This window comes from Micropterus salmoides, unplaced genomic scaffold (assembly GCF_014851395.1).
Source record: "Micropterus salmoides isolate LMB-PRFRI ecotype aquatic unplaced genomic scaffold, ASM1485139v1 Ms_hic_scaffold_1, whole genome shotgun sequence".
In the NCBI taxonomy this organism is placed as follows: Eukaryota; Metazoa; Chordata; class Actinopteri; order Centrarchiformes; family Centrarchidae; genus Micropterus; species Micropterus salmoides.
Window position 1 is genome coordinate 37,631,854 of NW_024040040.1, and position 14,033 is coordinate 37,645,886.

Here is a 14,033-nt window from a genome sequence, read left to right on the forward strand (position 1 = left end):
GCTGTACAACAAATGTAAATGCTTTTTATATTTTTTATTTTTTTGCATTTAAAGCCACATTTTTAACTCACTCCTCCCTGCCTTCACCCAAATGTCCTTGTCAAAAAATAAAACACCCTCAATTTAGCTAGTCTGTAATTGTGTTTCAGGGAGCCCAATCATGTTCTGACGGTGTAGGATTTGTTTTGTGTCACGGATGATTTTGTGTCAAACCGACCTCTAATGATTGCTCAAATTGGTTGTTTTCATGTAGAAATTTACACCGTCGCGTGACTCCCACTTGCAACCATTTCAAACTGTGAGCACAATACTCTCCTCTCACAGTTTTCCTTTGCATTTCTGTTTCAACAAGCGTGAAAGTAACTGTGAAAGATGAATTAAGCACATAATGGGATGTCAGCTACTTCATCACCTTGATAGCTGTTGACTTTTGATGGTTGATACTATTGGTAACTTCAAATTTTCCTTTTTTTAATTTGTTAAATTGTCCCTGTTCCCTGCTCCCTCAGTCTGCTGCACTGCCACACATGAAGGTTTCCTTCCAAAAGTATTTTTTTAGTATTCCTATTCACTTTGCCTGTCCATTTCTTCCTCTGAGCATTTGTCTCACTCAGTGTCTCTTTCTTTCTCTCTCCAGTTAAACACCCTCAGCGGGGAGAATAAGCGGTTGCGTAGGCAGCTGGAGAAGGAGAGGTTCATGCGTAGACAAGTGGAGCAACTGCTCCCTCCTCCTTCCACCTCCCAGCACTGCTCCTCCGCCCACCTTCCCCACTCCCTCACTGCCCGCCCACCTCATCCCGCCGCCTCCCTACCCTCTTCCCTCCACCTCCCTCCTCCCCTGAGCCTGGGCACAGTGACAGGGGACATTGATGGGATTCAAACCCAAACTAAGCTGAGTGGACCTGGGCTAGAGAAACCAGGTGAGTCCCAGGCTTTGGGTGACGCATTCTGGATTAGGCCGACTGCTTCTGCCTCTCTAGAAGATGCTTGGTCTGGGAGGACAAGGAGGGATCTGACAAAATGAAACCCCCTGAAGACTTTGACCTGTCAGGACTTTTTGACCTCCAGCTCCTCACCAGGGAGCGTACTCGGTATGAGGTTAATGTCCTGCAGGTCAAAGTCAAGTCCCAGGGTGCTTTTTGCCTGAGGGGGGGCTCCAGAACCAGTGAATGATGGAATTTCCTCAAATCGTCAAAAAATCAACTCAAAAATATGTCTGCTACTATGCTTTGAAGACATTTATTCCAAGAATATATTCACAGTTTTTTTTATAGATTTAAAAATCGAACTGTTTGAACTTTTAAAAAAGCCATTGATTGCATCCTTAAAATGTTGCCATGCTCTGAGCAGTGGTAGCTTATAACATTAGCAATTACTTCTCCAAAAGATGATCTTGTTTTGCATCAAAACTCTAGCACCAATACAACATTATTTGTCTGTAATTTCCAACATTTCAGATGAACTATAGTCAGTTTAATCCATCCTAAGTAGGCAAATGGACTAAACAGAGCTAGTGACTAACTGCAAATTCTTTAGTGTTGATGAATGTGTCACACACTGGAGAAGAGTCTTGCTTTGGATAAATGAGGGACGGCACATCATCAGAATCCTCAAATGTTCATGTGAATGGCTGTAACACAGTCTCTGATTACGCTGCAGCTGTGCACCATGTGTCCTGCATCTACTGTGGTGAATATGGCCGTGTGTCTTTATGTACGATTGCGTTATGTGTCTGAGGGCTCCTGTCTCATCCGTAAGTGCCTGTGGCTGAGTGTGTGTTTGTTTGTGACTGAGTACATTAGATGTTTATTATCGTAGATGTTGTTTTAGATTTGGTTTAATACTTGAAGAAATATTTATTGATTTTTCTCCGCTGCTGTGTCTGAGCCCCCCCTGTGTTGTAAAGACAGAAAAATAAAAAACACATACATTTGTAAGCGGTTGTACATTTCTCCCCATTTTTATTTCATCGGTCAATATGCCAGCAGTATCTTATTTCGACCACTTGGATATGTGTCAGCAATGCTACCTGTTAACAGTGCATAATAAGGCATTCTTGCAGTTTTACATGACTGCTGAGACAAACAAAGATGTTGACACAGCTACCAACATTGCTCAGCAGCAAAAGCATTAAATAAATGATCTAAAATGTGGTTTTGAAGCAGGGCTGATGGCACGCTCTCCCCATATTGAGCTGGTGTTTTTCCTTGTGCTGCTACAGGTGAGTCATGGCTGTTTTTCCATATTTATAGTGGTTGAACAAGAGCACATTCTTGAACTCATTTGCACGAGCAAAAAACAAGGAAAAGAACAATGCAAATATCTGAACTTGCACAGGAGAAGCACTATTATACTGTGATAATGAGAATTCTGGGGAAAGCAGGTCTCCGACCACAAGTGGCTTCCACGTCTTGCCATTCGATCTCACTGTCTTCCCCCCACCTGTCCCCCACACTCCCCCATTTGTCTTTCAACCCCCCTTTTTTATCCTTCATTGGTTCTGTACATACAGTGCATAGCTGTTGTACAGCCAGTCAGGATGTCATACATTTTAATGATTTGGAGCAGAACTCCATGTCCTTGTTAGCTCAGTTTTCCTCATTTGCCATGACACACTCACAATACCCTCCTTTTATGTGCAAACACATATGCGTGTACCCACTTACACTTCCACACATCATTTATATTCTTTCATAAACACACACACACACACACACACTCACACAAACGGCACAGTCATTAAAAAGAAACCACAGGCTTTTTGAAAACTCCCAGGACTGAGGGAAAAGTCAGCGGCGCAGCGGCGAAAAGAGTCCCCCTGGAAACAATGAGGAGAATGATCATTTGTTGTTCTTGAAAACCCGGTGAGGTTTCACAGAGGTTAAGCTTCCCTTTGATGTGTTTTTAACTCGTTTCAGCTCTGTGGAGGGATTAGTCAGCTTCTCACACACACAAACACAAATGCACACGTTCGCACACACAACCACATACAGGCTCTTAATTTCCACACCATGAGCTCTTCTCTCACAAAGGCGGAAAGCACAGAAGAGGCTCCTTCCTAACCTAATTTCATCAAATGAGAGTGGGTGGTACTTCACTGCTGTATGTGTGGTCCCTTGGAAATATGTGGTAAACCAGCAAAATATTGCAAGTCAGTATTTTCATTTTATCCCAAATTAGCGTTAGGCTGTTTGTGAACAGTGTGGGCCCTCAACCACCAGACAGATGGAGAAGAGACAGACAGAATGGCTGTTGATCATCACAGCACTCATTACAATGTTTACGAGGCATTATTCGATCATTGTTTCAAGACACAAATGATTGGGGTGCTTGCACCTATAGTGTGTGTGTGTGTTTGTGTGTGCACGTGTGTTGTGTGTGTTATCAGCTCCAGTCCAGGCTTCCCTGTAGGTCTCTGCGTGGTTGCCCATGCTAATAATCACACAAAAAGCTTGCGTTCATAGCCTATGTCGTAAACAGCTCTGCAACAAACAGTGTTTGCAAATGATTCTTAGTGTTTGTTTCAAGCAAGTTGGAGTACCAGATGGGTGGAGATAGACTATACTGTTGCTTTGTAATGATAATAAACCCACCAAGAAAACTTATTTACTTATTTTATTATTATTTGTTATATCACATCAATAATCACTCACTATTAGCTGTACACTTTTGGCAGAAAAGCATTAAAGTTATTAAATGAAGCAAAATGATTTAATTTTTGATCTAATTTGTTTTATTTGAAAATAAAGTGCTAATCTGTAAAATTGGTGTTTTTGTTAATTGTGGTGTGATTTTGGCTCTTAGCTAATTTGGCTCTGTGTAGGTGGACCACTTTACTGTTACAATAATAAGTAATTAGCTAGTCCACACAGACTCAGAGAATAATTCCAGGGAAAGAGGGATCTTAACACAAGACTTTCACTTCAGGAATTTGATGCATATTATATATAGATATATGAAAACACACACACACATACACACCTATCTGTATATCCAACACCTGGACCAGCCCTTTTGTCATGTGAAAAATGCTTCAACTGGGATCAGCCCAGTATTCTGCCACTATTAAAATAACTTTTAGTGGGAGAGGCGGTTCTGTCACACCACAAACAGAAAATGACAGAACAGAACAGAGGGTGAGAAAAAAATTAAACTGACAGGAGTGCTGGCAACATGTCTCCTCTAAAAGTTAGGTCACTCAAAAAAAAGGAAAAGCAAGAAAAAGGAGACAGTCATTCACACAATGTTTCACTTTTAAAATGGTGGGTTTTTGTTATGTGGTTACTTTTTATAGACTATACAGCTGCACTATAGCAAAATGCTGGCATTCTCTTGGTGGAGGTGAATATAGGCTTGAGGCAGATTCATTTTCACACTGACAAAATGTCCAAGTAGCAGCGCTCAATTCTCCACCCCTAACCTGAACACACACACACACACACACACACATTTATTATCTACATTTTGTTTTTAATACATGTTAAAGAGTGAATCAGGACCAAATCACATTTTTCATCTGTAAATATATTTATATTGCCTCTAGATTCTACAGTGAATAACATTAATCCTGTTTAATGGCAGTTTTGGCTCCACCTCAGTCCTTCATTTAGGTATTTTGCCTTGCTTTACTTTGTTTTGCCAGCAGCTTCAAATTTGCACAGAAAACTGTTACTGCTTCCAGGTCACAAATACATTCATGTATATAATATCCATCTGTTAAGCTCTGACAAAAGTAAGAGTAAAAGAAGTGTTAATATCCAGATTAATAAAAATGTGCTCGTAAAATATTTGTATTCAACAGCTACAATGCCATTAGAATAAAACTTAACTATTATACTAGTATGAAAGTGTATAATCTACTAAGTATGTTCAAACAATCATAGTTTATACCATTTGCAGCATAGGTGGCCCTATTGGGAATTGAACCATTGTCAACATTTACGCTTATGTATCTTCCATTAAACAACACCACAAGACCACAAACATAAACCCCACAACTAAACTCAAATATCCCAGAGGATGACTTGAATCGGCCATAACCAATACTACTTATTTGACTCCCCTGCCCATTACTGAGTTATAAGAAAAATAAAGTGAAGAGATATTTTCTCATTGTTGGGAGTACAACTCTTTTACAGTAGGTATTAGCCAGTCTCAAGAGTTCTGTGGAGTGATTGTCAGTGCTTTTGTTGTGTTATGTGATGTGGGTACATGGTGTACTGGAGTCCAACTGAAGTAGAACTCTGATTGGTTACAAAAAAATCCCCACAATGCTTCTGGGTTAGTTGTCTGGCTGTTTAGCTGGCTGACTGATCGGATCTGTTTTTTTAATTGGCAGGATAATGATTTTCTCTATATCTATTATCAATTTAGTGACTTTTTATATAGTTGCACTGCGTTGCACAATATTGTTTTTGGCAAACCATACAGTGCATCTTTCTGTCATTTTGTGAAGCTGAGGGAAGGTGGGGGAAGCCAGTAAAGGAATTCATTAAAGAAAGGAGGGAGCAAGTGGAACACAGATTAAAAACCAGGGACTACAATACCCAGAAGCGCTTGATAACAGTGCGATAAACTAGTTTGAGGCTAATAATGTATGATACTTTACTGATGCCTGTAGGAAGGTTAGACTGTGCTTAGGAACAGGGAGGGATTCATAAAGGAGCATGACCTCAGATTCTGCTGACATTTAAAAGAAGACGTTTTGGGGGAGACTGGTCAGTTGGTCAACAAACTTGTTAAGTGATAAGTAAAAGCTAAATTAAACAGACACATCCATGTGCCCTTTTTACTTTTGTGTTAGTGGGCAACATAACATTACCACAAAGGAGAACTAGCTGCACCAAATCTACAGCATAATAACCCCATAAAGTGCATATTAAAGAGATAAGATATGATATAAACACGGTCCAACTACCACATAACCACAACATATTGCCTATAATGCACAAATAATGCTGATTTGTTAATAACAGCAGAAGCAAAGCTGTGCCTTGAAAAGAAAAATCCCCAAAAACATTCTTTTAATAATATGAATATTTTTTTATGGTCCTGTGCTCTGTGAGTAAAAATGAAAAATTATGGGTTGTTTTTCTCTCTATTCACTCTCATTGCCTGGACATGTCTTACAATTAAACATGTTGCTCGTAAATGGACAGGATCAAAGATGCATTGCCATGCAATCAAAGTGAAAGGAATGCAGAAAAAGCTACTCCATTTCCAGAGCACATAAGTGACTGATCAAGATGATTAACAATATTTGGATTCTCTGAAAATGTTCCCACTGAAATTCAACATCTATTTTTATTTAAGTATATACACCACTAGAAACCTTTTAATATTAAATGTCAGTTAATTGGTATAAAGGTACTACCTTCCATCATAAATATTGTGGATTTTAAAGCTTCAATATGGTGTAGTCTAGCAAACGCTGGACCAATGACAGATTTTTATGTCTATGTTCCCATCTCTTAATGGTTAAGTTGACCATAAGGCCAATTTCTCAAAAACGTCGGAGTGTTCCCTCAAGGAGTAACAGAAGAGGTAAGAGGAAATGGGGGGGGGGGGGGGGGGGGGGGGGGGGGGGGTACAGTTTAAGACAGTAGGAAACCTAAAGGGGGTAAAAAAAGATTAGGAGACAATTTGAGGGAAAAGAGTTGAGGACTGTTGGGAAATAGGAAGGGAAGTAGTGAAAGAGGGATACATGGGGGAAGAGACTGAAAGAACGTTGCTGGGGATTAAGGGAATAAGTTTGGGAATGAAGGGGAAAAAAGCAGAGTGAAAGATGGATGCAGGGGGAGGCCGACAAAGGAAAGAAGGGAAGGAGGTGCAGTGTGTGATTTAGAGAGTAGAGAGGTTAAGATGGGAAAAGAAGAGAGAAAGAGGAGCAAGAGAGTTATGGGACATTTAGGGAAAGGTGGTGAGATGGGAAGAAAAGTGAAAGGTGAGAGAAGCATGTGACGGGGAGAATGAGAGATGAAGGAACGAGGGAGACACTGGAGACTTAAGGCGGGGAAAGATGGGAAAAAGCAGAATGAGAGAAAGAAAGAAAGAGAGAGAAGTGGGAGATTTACAGTATATATGGAAGAGAGACTGCCGAAGAAGAGCATATTGTCCTTATCGGCCTGCTCCAGAAAGCCTGCTCCCTAATGGGGCCGGTGTGAAGGGGAAATGAGGACTAGGCCTGATGCTACCTGATTAGCCATCGACTCAAACACACATCAAAGGCTGGGAGGGAGGGTAAGGAGAAAAGAGTGCAAGGTGTGTGTGTGTATGTGTGTGGCTCTGGGCTGAAGGTGAGTCACCATCACCTCATTCAGCGGGACCACGAATGAAAATCAGTCTCACTTTCCCCACACACATATACACAGACACATGGCCATTTTCTTCAACCTTGAAAGGGAAAGCTGCTCTGAATAAGGAGATCCTCTGAATGGGGGTATGAAGGAGGGGTGGGGATGGGGGGGGTTATAGACAAAAAGGCGGTGGGAGGCGTGGATACAGTGGAAAAGGGAGGGAGCAAGAGGAAAGAGGAGAAGGGGAGGGAGACATCAAAAAGAGTCATCATGCTCCATATTAGCGAAATAATGAAATTTGCCTTTTAGCTAATGACATCTCGGGACAGCTCTGTTAGTTTTCACATAAATTACAGCAGGACAGTCGGCATCTCTCCCTCGCTACCTCGGCACAAAGCCATCCACACAGGCACACACACACCCCTACGTGTGGACACAAGGAAAACACGCATCCAGAGCGATCAGTGGCGCAGTGGCGATGGGTCGGTGTCCCTGTTTGAAATTCAACACTCCTTCAGACCTATATCCCCGTCCTATTCCACACCCTGAATTCATTACTGTCACACACACTCACAGACCTATAATCATATTCATCACACTACCTCACTCACTAAATTTCTGTCCAAGGGAGCCCCAATATGGCTGCTGATGACCTTCATTAGTGTCCCTCTTTCTTTGTCTTCCACATTCTACCTGCTGTATTCATTTTTCACCTCTCTCATGCTGATGTATGTTCCCAGACATGCCCTCTCTTTGTTTTGTTTTTTGTTCTCTTACTCTTATTTTCCTCTCTGTCACACACATTCAAACACTATCATGTCTCTTTCTCGCATTCTTTCATGCACCGTTTCCTTTGTCTTTACTTCTGTTTCTCTTTCCTCCCTCTTTTTTTATCTGCCACTCTTTTCTCATTACTCCCTCTCTCTGTTTCATTAGCATACAGAGTAAGAAGATGGCGCTGGGGGTAATCTGCGCGAGTCGACGGTGACAAAATGGAGGGCGTCATCAGAGGTCGTGGCGCTGTCATCAACCACCAAACATCTGCTGATGTCTGCCTGTCACACACTCACACTCACGCATGCATCACACACAGGGGAGAAAGAAGGGAACATGTATCCATAATCAGGTGTGACATATCACAGCGTAAATGCTACAATCTCACCTGACAGCCACGTACACATGTACACACATGCAATGTTTGCGTTGTGGACCACTGCGACGGAAACAGACATTGACAGGTATCTGAGTATATTCTGAGATGCACATAACAGCGGCTTTAATGAATACAGCCAGTTTGTTTTGTTTTGGGCTTTCTCTAGTTTCTATTTATCAGAGTAAAGGATGTAGATGTGGGAGCTGTGCAGAGGGAGACAGGCTCCTTTTAAGCCTGTCAGGAAGTCTTTTTCCTCCTTCAAGTATCACTGATAAGCAGATCAGCAGACTCACGGTCAAAAAATACCTCTAATCATTTTAGTGTAACATTGTTTACAGAGAGATTTTTATTGTTAGGACATATTTTGTGTCTTCTTGTATCTTCCTTTAAATGCACATATTTACAAATCTGTTCCCCCTCCTTAGTAACAAACAGTATCCTGTAGCTAAAAAGCATCAGTTACATACAACCTGTACAATATCTAGATAGATATTTTCTTGAATGTAGATTATGTACACAGAATATTTATATTTGATTTTACTGTCAAATTGCTTCTCATAGTTGGGAACTGCAGAGTCATCATATTATCCATCCATCCATCGTCAACCGCTTATCCTGCGTACAGGGGGCTGGAGCCAATCCCAGCTGACTTTGGGCGAAAGGCGGTGTACACCCTGGACAGGTCACCAGTCTATCACAGGGCCACACATAGACACACAACCACTCACACTCACATCCACACCTAAGGACAATTTCGGAGTAACCAAGTAACCTAGCCTGCATGTCTTTGGATGATGGAAGGAAGCCGGAGCACCCAGAGAGAACCCACGCGGACACGGGGAGAACATTCAAAAAATGGCCGGGGCAGCTGGGGTTTGAACCCACAACCTTCTTGATACTGAACAAAAAAATGTTACCTTCTTCTTCAGCCTGAACTCTTGCCACTTCAGCCTTGATAAAATGAAACATTAAAGCAAAACTATGTTACTTTTGCTAAAAAAACAGCCACTGCAGCAATTATGGGATAATGGTACTAAATCGTAAAATATAGTGTAACAGTTGCACAAGTATAAAAGAATAATAAAGTCAGCAAACTGTGTACGTTACACAGAAACATCTGTCTAAAGTTTGCTAACCTTAGCTAACATTGGCTACTCATCATACCAGACCAAGTAAGGCAACAGAAGCAAAACCCCTGAGTGTATTACATTGAGAAAGATGTCTATGAAGATTCTCAGTCATCCAGGTCATAGTTATCCAACGATAAGTCCACCACTTATCCCCCACTTACAATGCTGTCCTTTCATCACTTCCCAGGAAACTCAACAAACGTAACCTAATGGCCTCAGGTGAAGATACCAACGATGGTCGTTCAGTCTTGGCCACAGGTAGTCTTAACGACTGTAACGACTGTCGTCACAGCAACAAGGAACACTAACGAACCAGCGGTATCGATGACCCGGGATAACGACCCCATTGAGGTTAAATAGCTGAGTTTCCCTGCCAGTCAGTCAGAACTGAAGAAGTCCTTTGGATGAGGGACGAAACGTCTTCCAGTATCTTCAACCAAGTCCAGTTGCCCTTGATTTTAACCTTTGTCGGATACATTGAGAAAGGATTAGTTTTTTTTATTTGTAGGAGAAAGACTGTTCCCTGAAGTTCCCTACTATAGCCTCGCTCAAAATTTCGGGATTCTCAAATGCATTAGAGTTTTTCTCAGTCGCTTTGGTACATTTCTTAGATCAGAATTGAAATTCTCAGAACTACTTGTTCAACCTCCACATCATCTAGTCACTTGTGCACAACATAAAAGTAATTTTGCATTCTAATGAACAAACTGCAAATGATTTGACACATTCATGCAAATGATTAAATACAATTGCCGGCTGTTTCCTACACTATCCATTGCTTATGTCAAGTAAATCACAATGTATTATACTTCTCTGTTAGTCTTACCCTCCACAACATCTAGGCATCCATCCATCCATCGTCAACCGCTTATCCTGTGTACAGGGTTGCAGGGGGGCTGGAGCCAATCCCAGCTGACATTGGGCGCAAGGCGGGGTACACCCTGGACAGGTCGCCAGTCCATCGCAGGGCCACACATAGATGAACAATCACTCACGCTCACACCTAAGGACAATTTAGGGTAACCAATCAACCTAGCCTGCATGTCTTTGGATGGTGGGAGGAAGCCGGAGCACCCGGAGAGAACCCACGCAGACACGGGGAGAACATGCAAACTCCACACAGAAAGGCCGGGGCAACCGGGGTTTTGAACCCACCTTCTTGCTGTGAGGTGACAGTGCTAACCACCGCACCACCGTGCCGCCCACATCTAGGCATAAGTTAGTTAATATTCATTGCATAAGTCACTACATGCAAAATGGTTGAACACGTTGTTATAATCTGTCAAGCATATTTCTATACATGTTAGACAAAAACACTGAGAGTACGGATCATCATTACTGACTTAGCATGAGGTTGAAACATGGCATAGTAAATGTAACGCTATGTAAAAAAGTAACATTAGTTTTGGCCTTAGATTTGACCTGACACATCTCCAGTTTTACTATACAAAACTATCCATGCATACTTGACTTTTTTACTGATCAAAGCCATCAGACCCCTCTGACCTTCACAGATACTGTGTAGTTTTTCTTCCTCACCAAGATATAGCAGAACTGAAATCATGGGTGTGTGTTGAGCAGTTGATGGCCTCCTACTCTGTTCTTGAATAGAAATTGCACGCTTATTAATATCTGTGCTTGCTTGACAAGCCAGCTGTGTCTCAACAAAGTAAACTGCGTTGGGCTAACAAAATAAGAGGGAGAGTGTTGGTGTATGAAGAGGATGGAAGAGAAGGAAGGAAAGAGACACTGCAAAAGCAAAGAAAATGGGAGCGGTAGCAAAGGAAAGGGAGAGAAATAGGAAACGAGAGGGGAAAGAAACAGAGAGGACAAACAGAGAGTGAAGGATGAATTCCCAGGAGGCAGTGTTAAGTTGTATTGGTGTGTGAGCTTGTCACTAATAGTGTCCCTGCCATGGTTATGAGAGCTGGAAATACTTTGGTGCTAATAGACAGATTATGGAAAGAAACGAAGCATGTCCTGAAATCCTCTTAGCAAGACTTCACCTTTTTATTTATTTATTTCCTGCCATATTCCTTTCTTTCTTCCTCTCTTCCTCTCTCTACCTCGGTGGCCTTGGCATTGTCTCGTTGAATGTGTTTCATGTTTTGTCTGACGCTTGGCGGGTAGTGTTGTCTCTCTCTCCCACTCTCTATCTTTTTCTGTCTCACACGTTTTCAAAAGGCACTTTATTTATTGTCCCGGGGGAACACTACATTATGCATTAACCTGTTCAATTATGCATTCATTTATTCAGCCGTTGCCTTATGTAAATGCACTTTATGATTAAACAAATTGTTTCGCTGTTTGGCCGTGTGTTCCCCACATTGAGTGTTTGCCAGTGACATCATGCAGCAGTAGCAAGAGACTCCATGCCTGTAGTGTGTAAGTGTGTGAGTCCTATTTGTGCCCTATTAAACTGGTGAAAGGGCCTTGGAGATTGCAAGAACACTCTGTGGGATTCACAAACTGTAGTGAGCGAGGAAAGGCAAAGGTTTCCTCAGCTGCTGTTTGGTGCTCCCTAATCCAGAAGGCCACTAAATAGTCCAACTGAAAAAAAATTATTTGGATTTTTGGATGCTGCACAATTATAGTATGTAAACTGGTTTTGGTTTTTGACATTACCACTATGTTAAAGCCAAAGAGATGAAGTGTTGTAATACATTAAGACATTGCATGCACAGAAAACACTATAAAAAGGCCTTGCTTAATAAACATTTTAGGAATGTAAAGTACTTTCCATGAAACCATATTTGAATTAGAGTATATAACATTTACGTATCAATAAGTTTACAAATTTCACCTTGAACTCTTTTATTACATAGCTAACAGTACAGAGACAGACAGGAAATGAGGAAATGAGGGGAGAGAGAGAGCGGTGTCATTCATTCGTCTACCAGGACACCCCAAACGGCGCACTTTGACACATCTTGAACTGATTTGCCTGTAAGTGGTCTCTAAGAAATATAAAATGTAGTAATAAACTTTATTTGTGTGAGCACAGAATAGATTGTTAGGTAAGCAAGGTGCTTTCTATGAAATGTAGGTGCACAAATTAACCAGGTGATAGAAAAAGTCGTGTTTCAGATCTGATTTGTTGCGAAATCAATGTACAAAATAGGCTAAACGTACCACGTCTAGGAAATCCCTCTTGCGACTGTATATATGCCACAATAAATAAACTTTCATGAAGAAGAGACAGCAGAGAAATTCGTAATCCACCATTGTCACGCTTGTCATTCAGTGCAATGTGATCCCAAGGCGTCTGTAGTCACCATCAGCATTTAGTCATGACTTTTGCTTTCTGTAATTGCAAGCACACCATAACCAACTTTTTCAACACAGCTCATGAAAACATATCTGAGTTGCTTTGCAAATGGTTTACTTTTCTTGGCTACATTCTTGATAGAAAGCAAACAATGAAATCACTATGGGCACCTCAGCCAGCCAATAGTTGTACTTTCATGAGAATGGATGTGTGCCAAATAATGAAGTTGTTATACCACAGAAAAATCACGGGGTTAAAAGGGTTTGAAGCCCCAAAACAACTGCTAATTTTAAACAAATACTCTTAACAGGCAGGTTACAATGTCAGCAGAGGCCTTGGAAGTCTCCTATTGACTAAAGACCAAGGGAGTTGCTCCAGACATCTTAATCACAGCTATATATAGCCTTTCCCCTATCTGACAAGAGAAATGAGCAGCCATTTAAGACAGATGAACTGTGTCTGGATGGCGGGTAGACTTATCTAAACCGCAGCCACACCTTTGATCTGCTCCAGAATCTCCCATTGGTTTCCATCTGATACAGGCTATCTGATTTACCCACGCCACAGAGGAATGAGAAATTTTAGAGGAGAAAAGATGAATGGAATATGCATTAAGACACCTTGACTATACAGACACTCTATTTTTCCACCTTGCTTTCCCCTTTTTTTCCTCCTCATATGCAGCCATTCCTCAATCATGCGGCTGTAACACTGTGACTGTACCGCCCCATCCCCCCCCCCCCCCCCAACCACCACCACCCTTTTCCTCTTTCTCTTTCTTCACCTCTGTCTCTCTCTCTCTTTCCTTGCCTCTTCCCTTGGTGCGCCCTCGCTCCATCCCACCGTCTCTGCCGGGGTGTGAGTGAGTGATGGAGTTTTAGTGGACCCTGCAAGCGGTCCTGTGGTTTTTCAGTGCCACACATCAGAGGCAGAGCATTAGCCCTCTGCATGCTTCAAGAGTTTGGCTTGGCAGAGCACCAGGCCCTAACTACCTCCTCTCCAGCACTCACTGCTGCCAGCGTAGGCCAGACAAACTACCTGAGCCCCATTCGCAATATACATAAAATTATGCCGATGTCCCACTGTTTATATTTATATTCACTAACCTTTATAAGGACATATGTGTGTTTTTTTTACATTCATTTTCGGAGTGTACACTGACACAGAATGAGTTAAAGCAAGTTTAT

The 14,033-nt window shown here is 41.7% G+C and overlaps 1 protein-coding gene across 3 annotated transcripts in view; it reads left to right on the forward strand.

Moving 5' to 3' along the window:
• The window catches only part of LOC119908443 (trichohyalin-like), a 101,097-nt gene extending 91,968 nt beyond the window's left edge, over positions 1-9,129 (forward strand). The window contains exons 27-28 of one of the 3 annotated variants that reach the window (XM_038726153.1): positions 638-920; positions 8,232-9,129. In XM_038726153.1, the coding sequence (XP_038582081.1) occupies positions 638-920; positions 8,232-8,263 (315 nt within the window). In that variant the 3' untranslated portion in view covers positions 8,264-9,129. Of the gene's footprint in view, positions 1-637; positions 3,682-8,231 lie in introns of those variants that run through there. The other 2 variants (XM_038726139.1, XM_038726147.1) reach the window with 2 other exon arrangements.
• Positions 9,130-14,033: the final 4,904 nt, after the last annotated feature.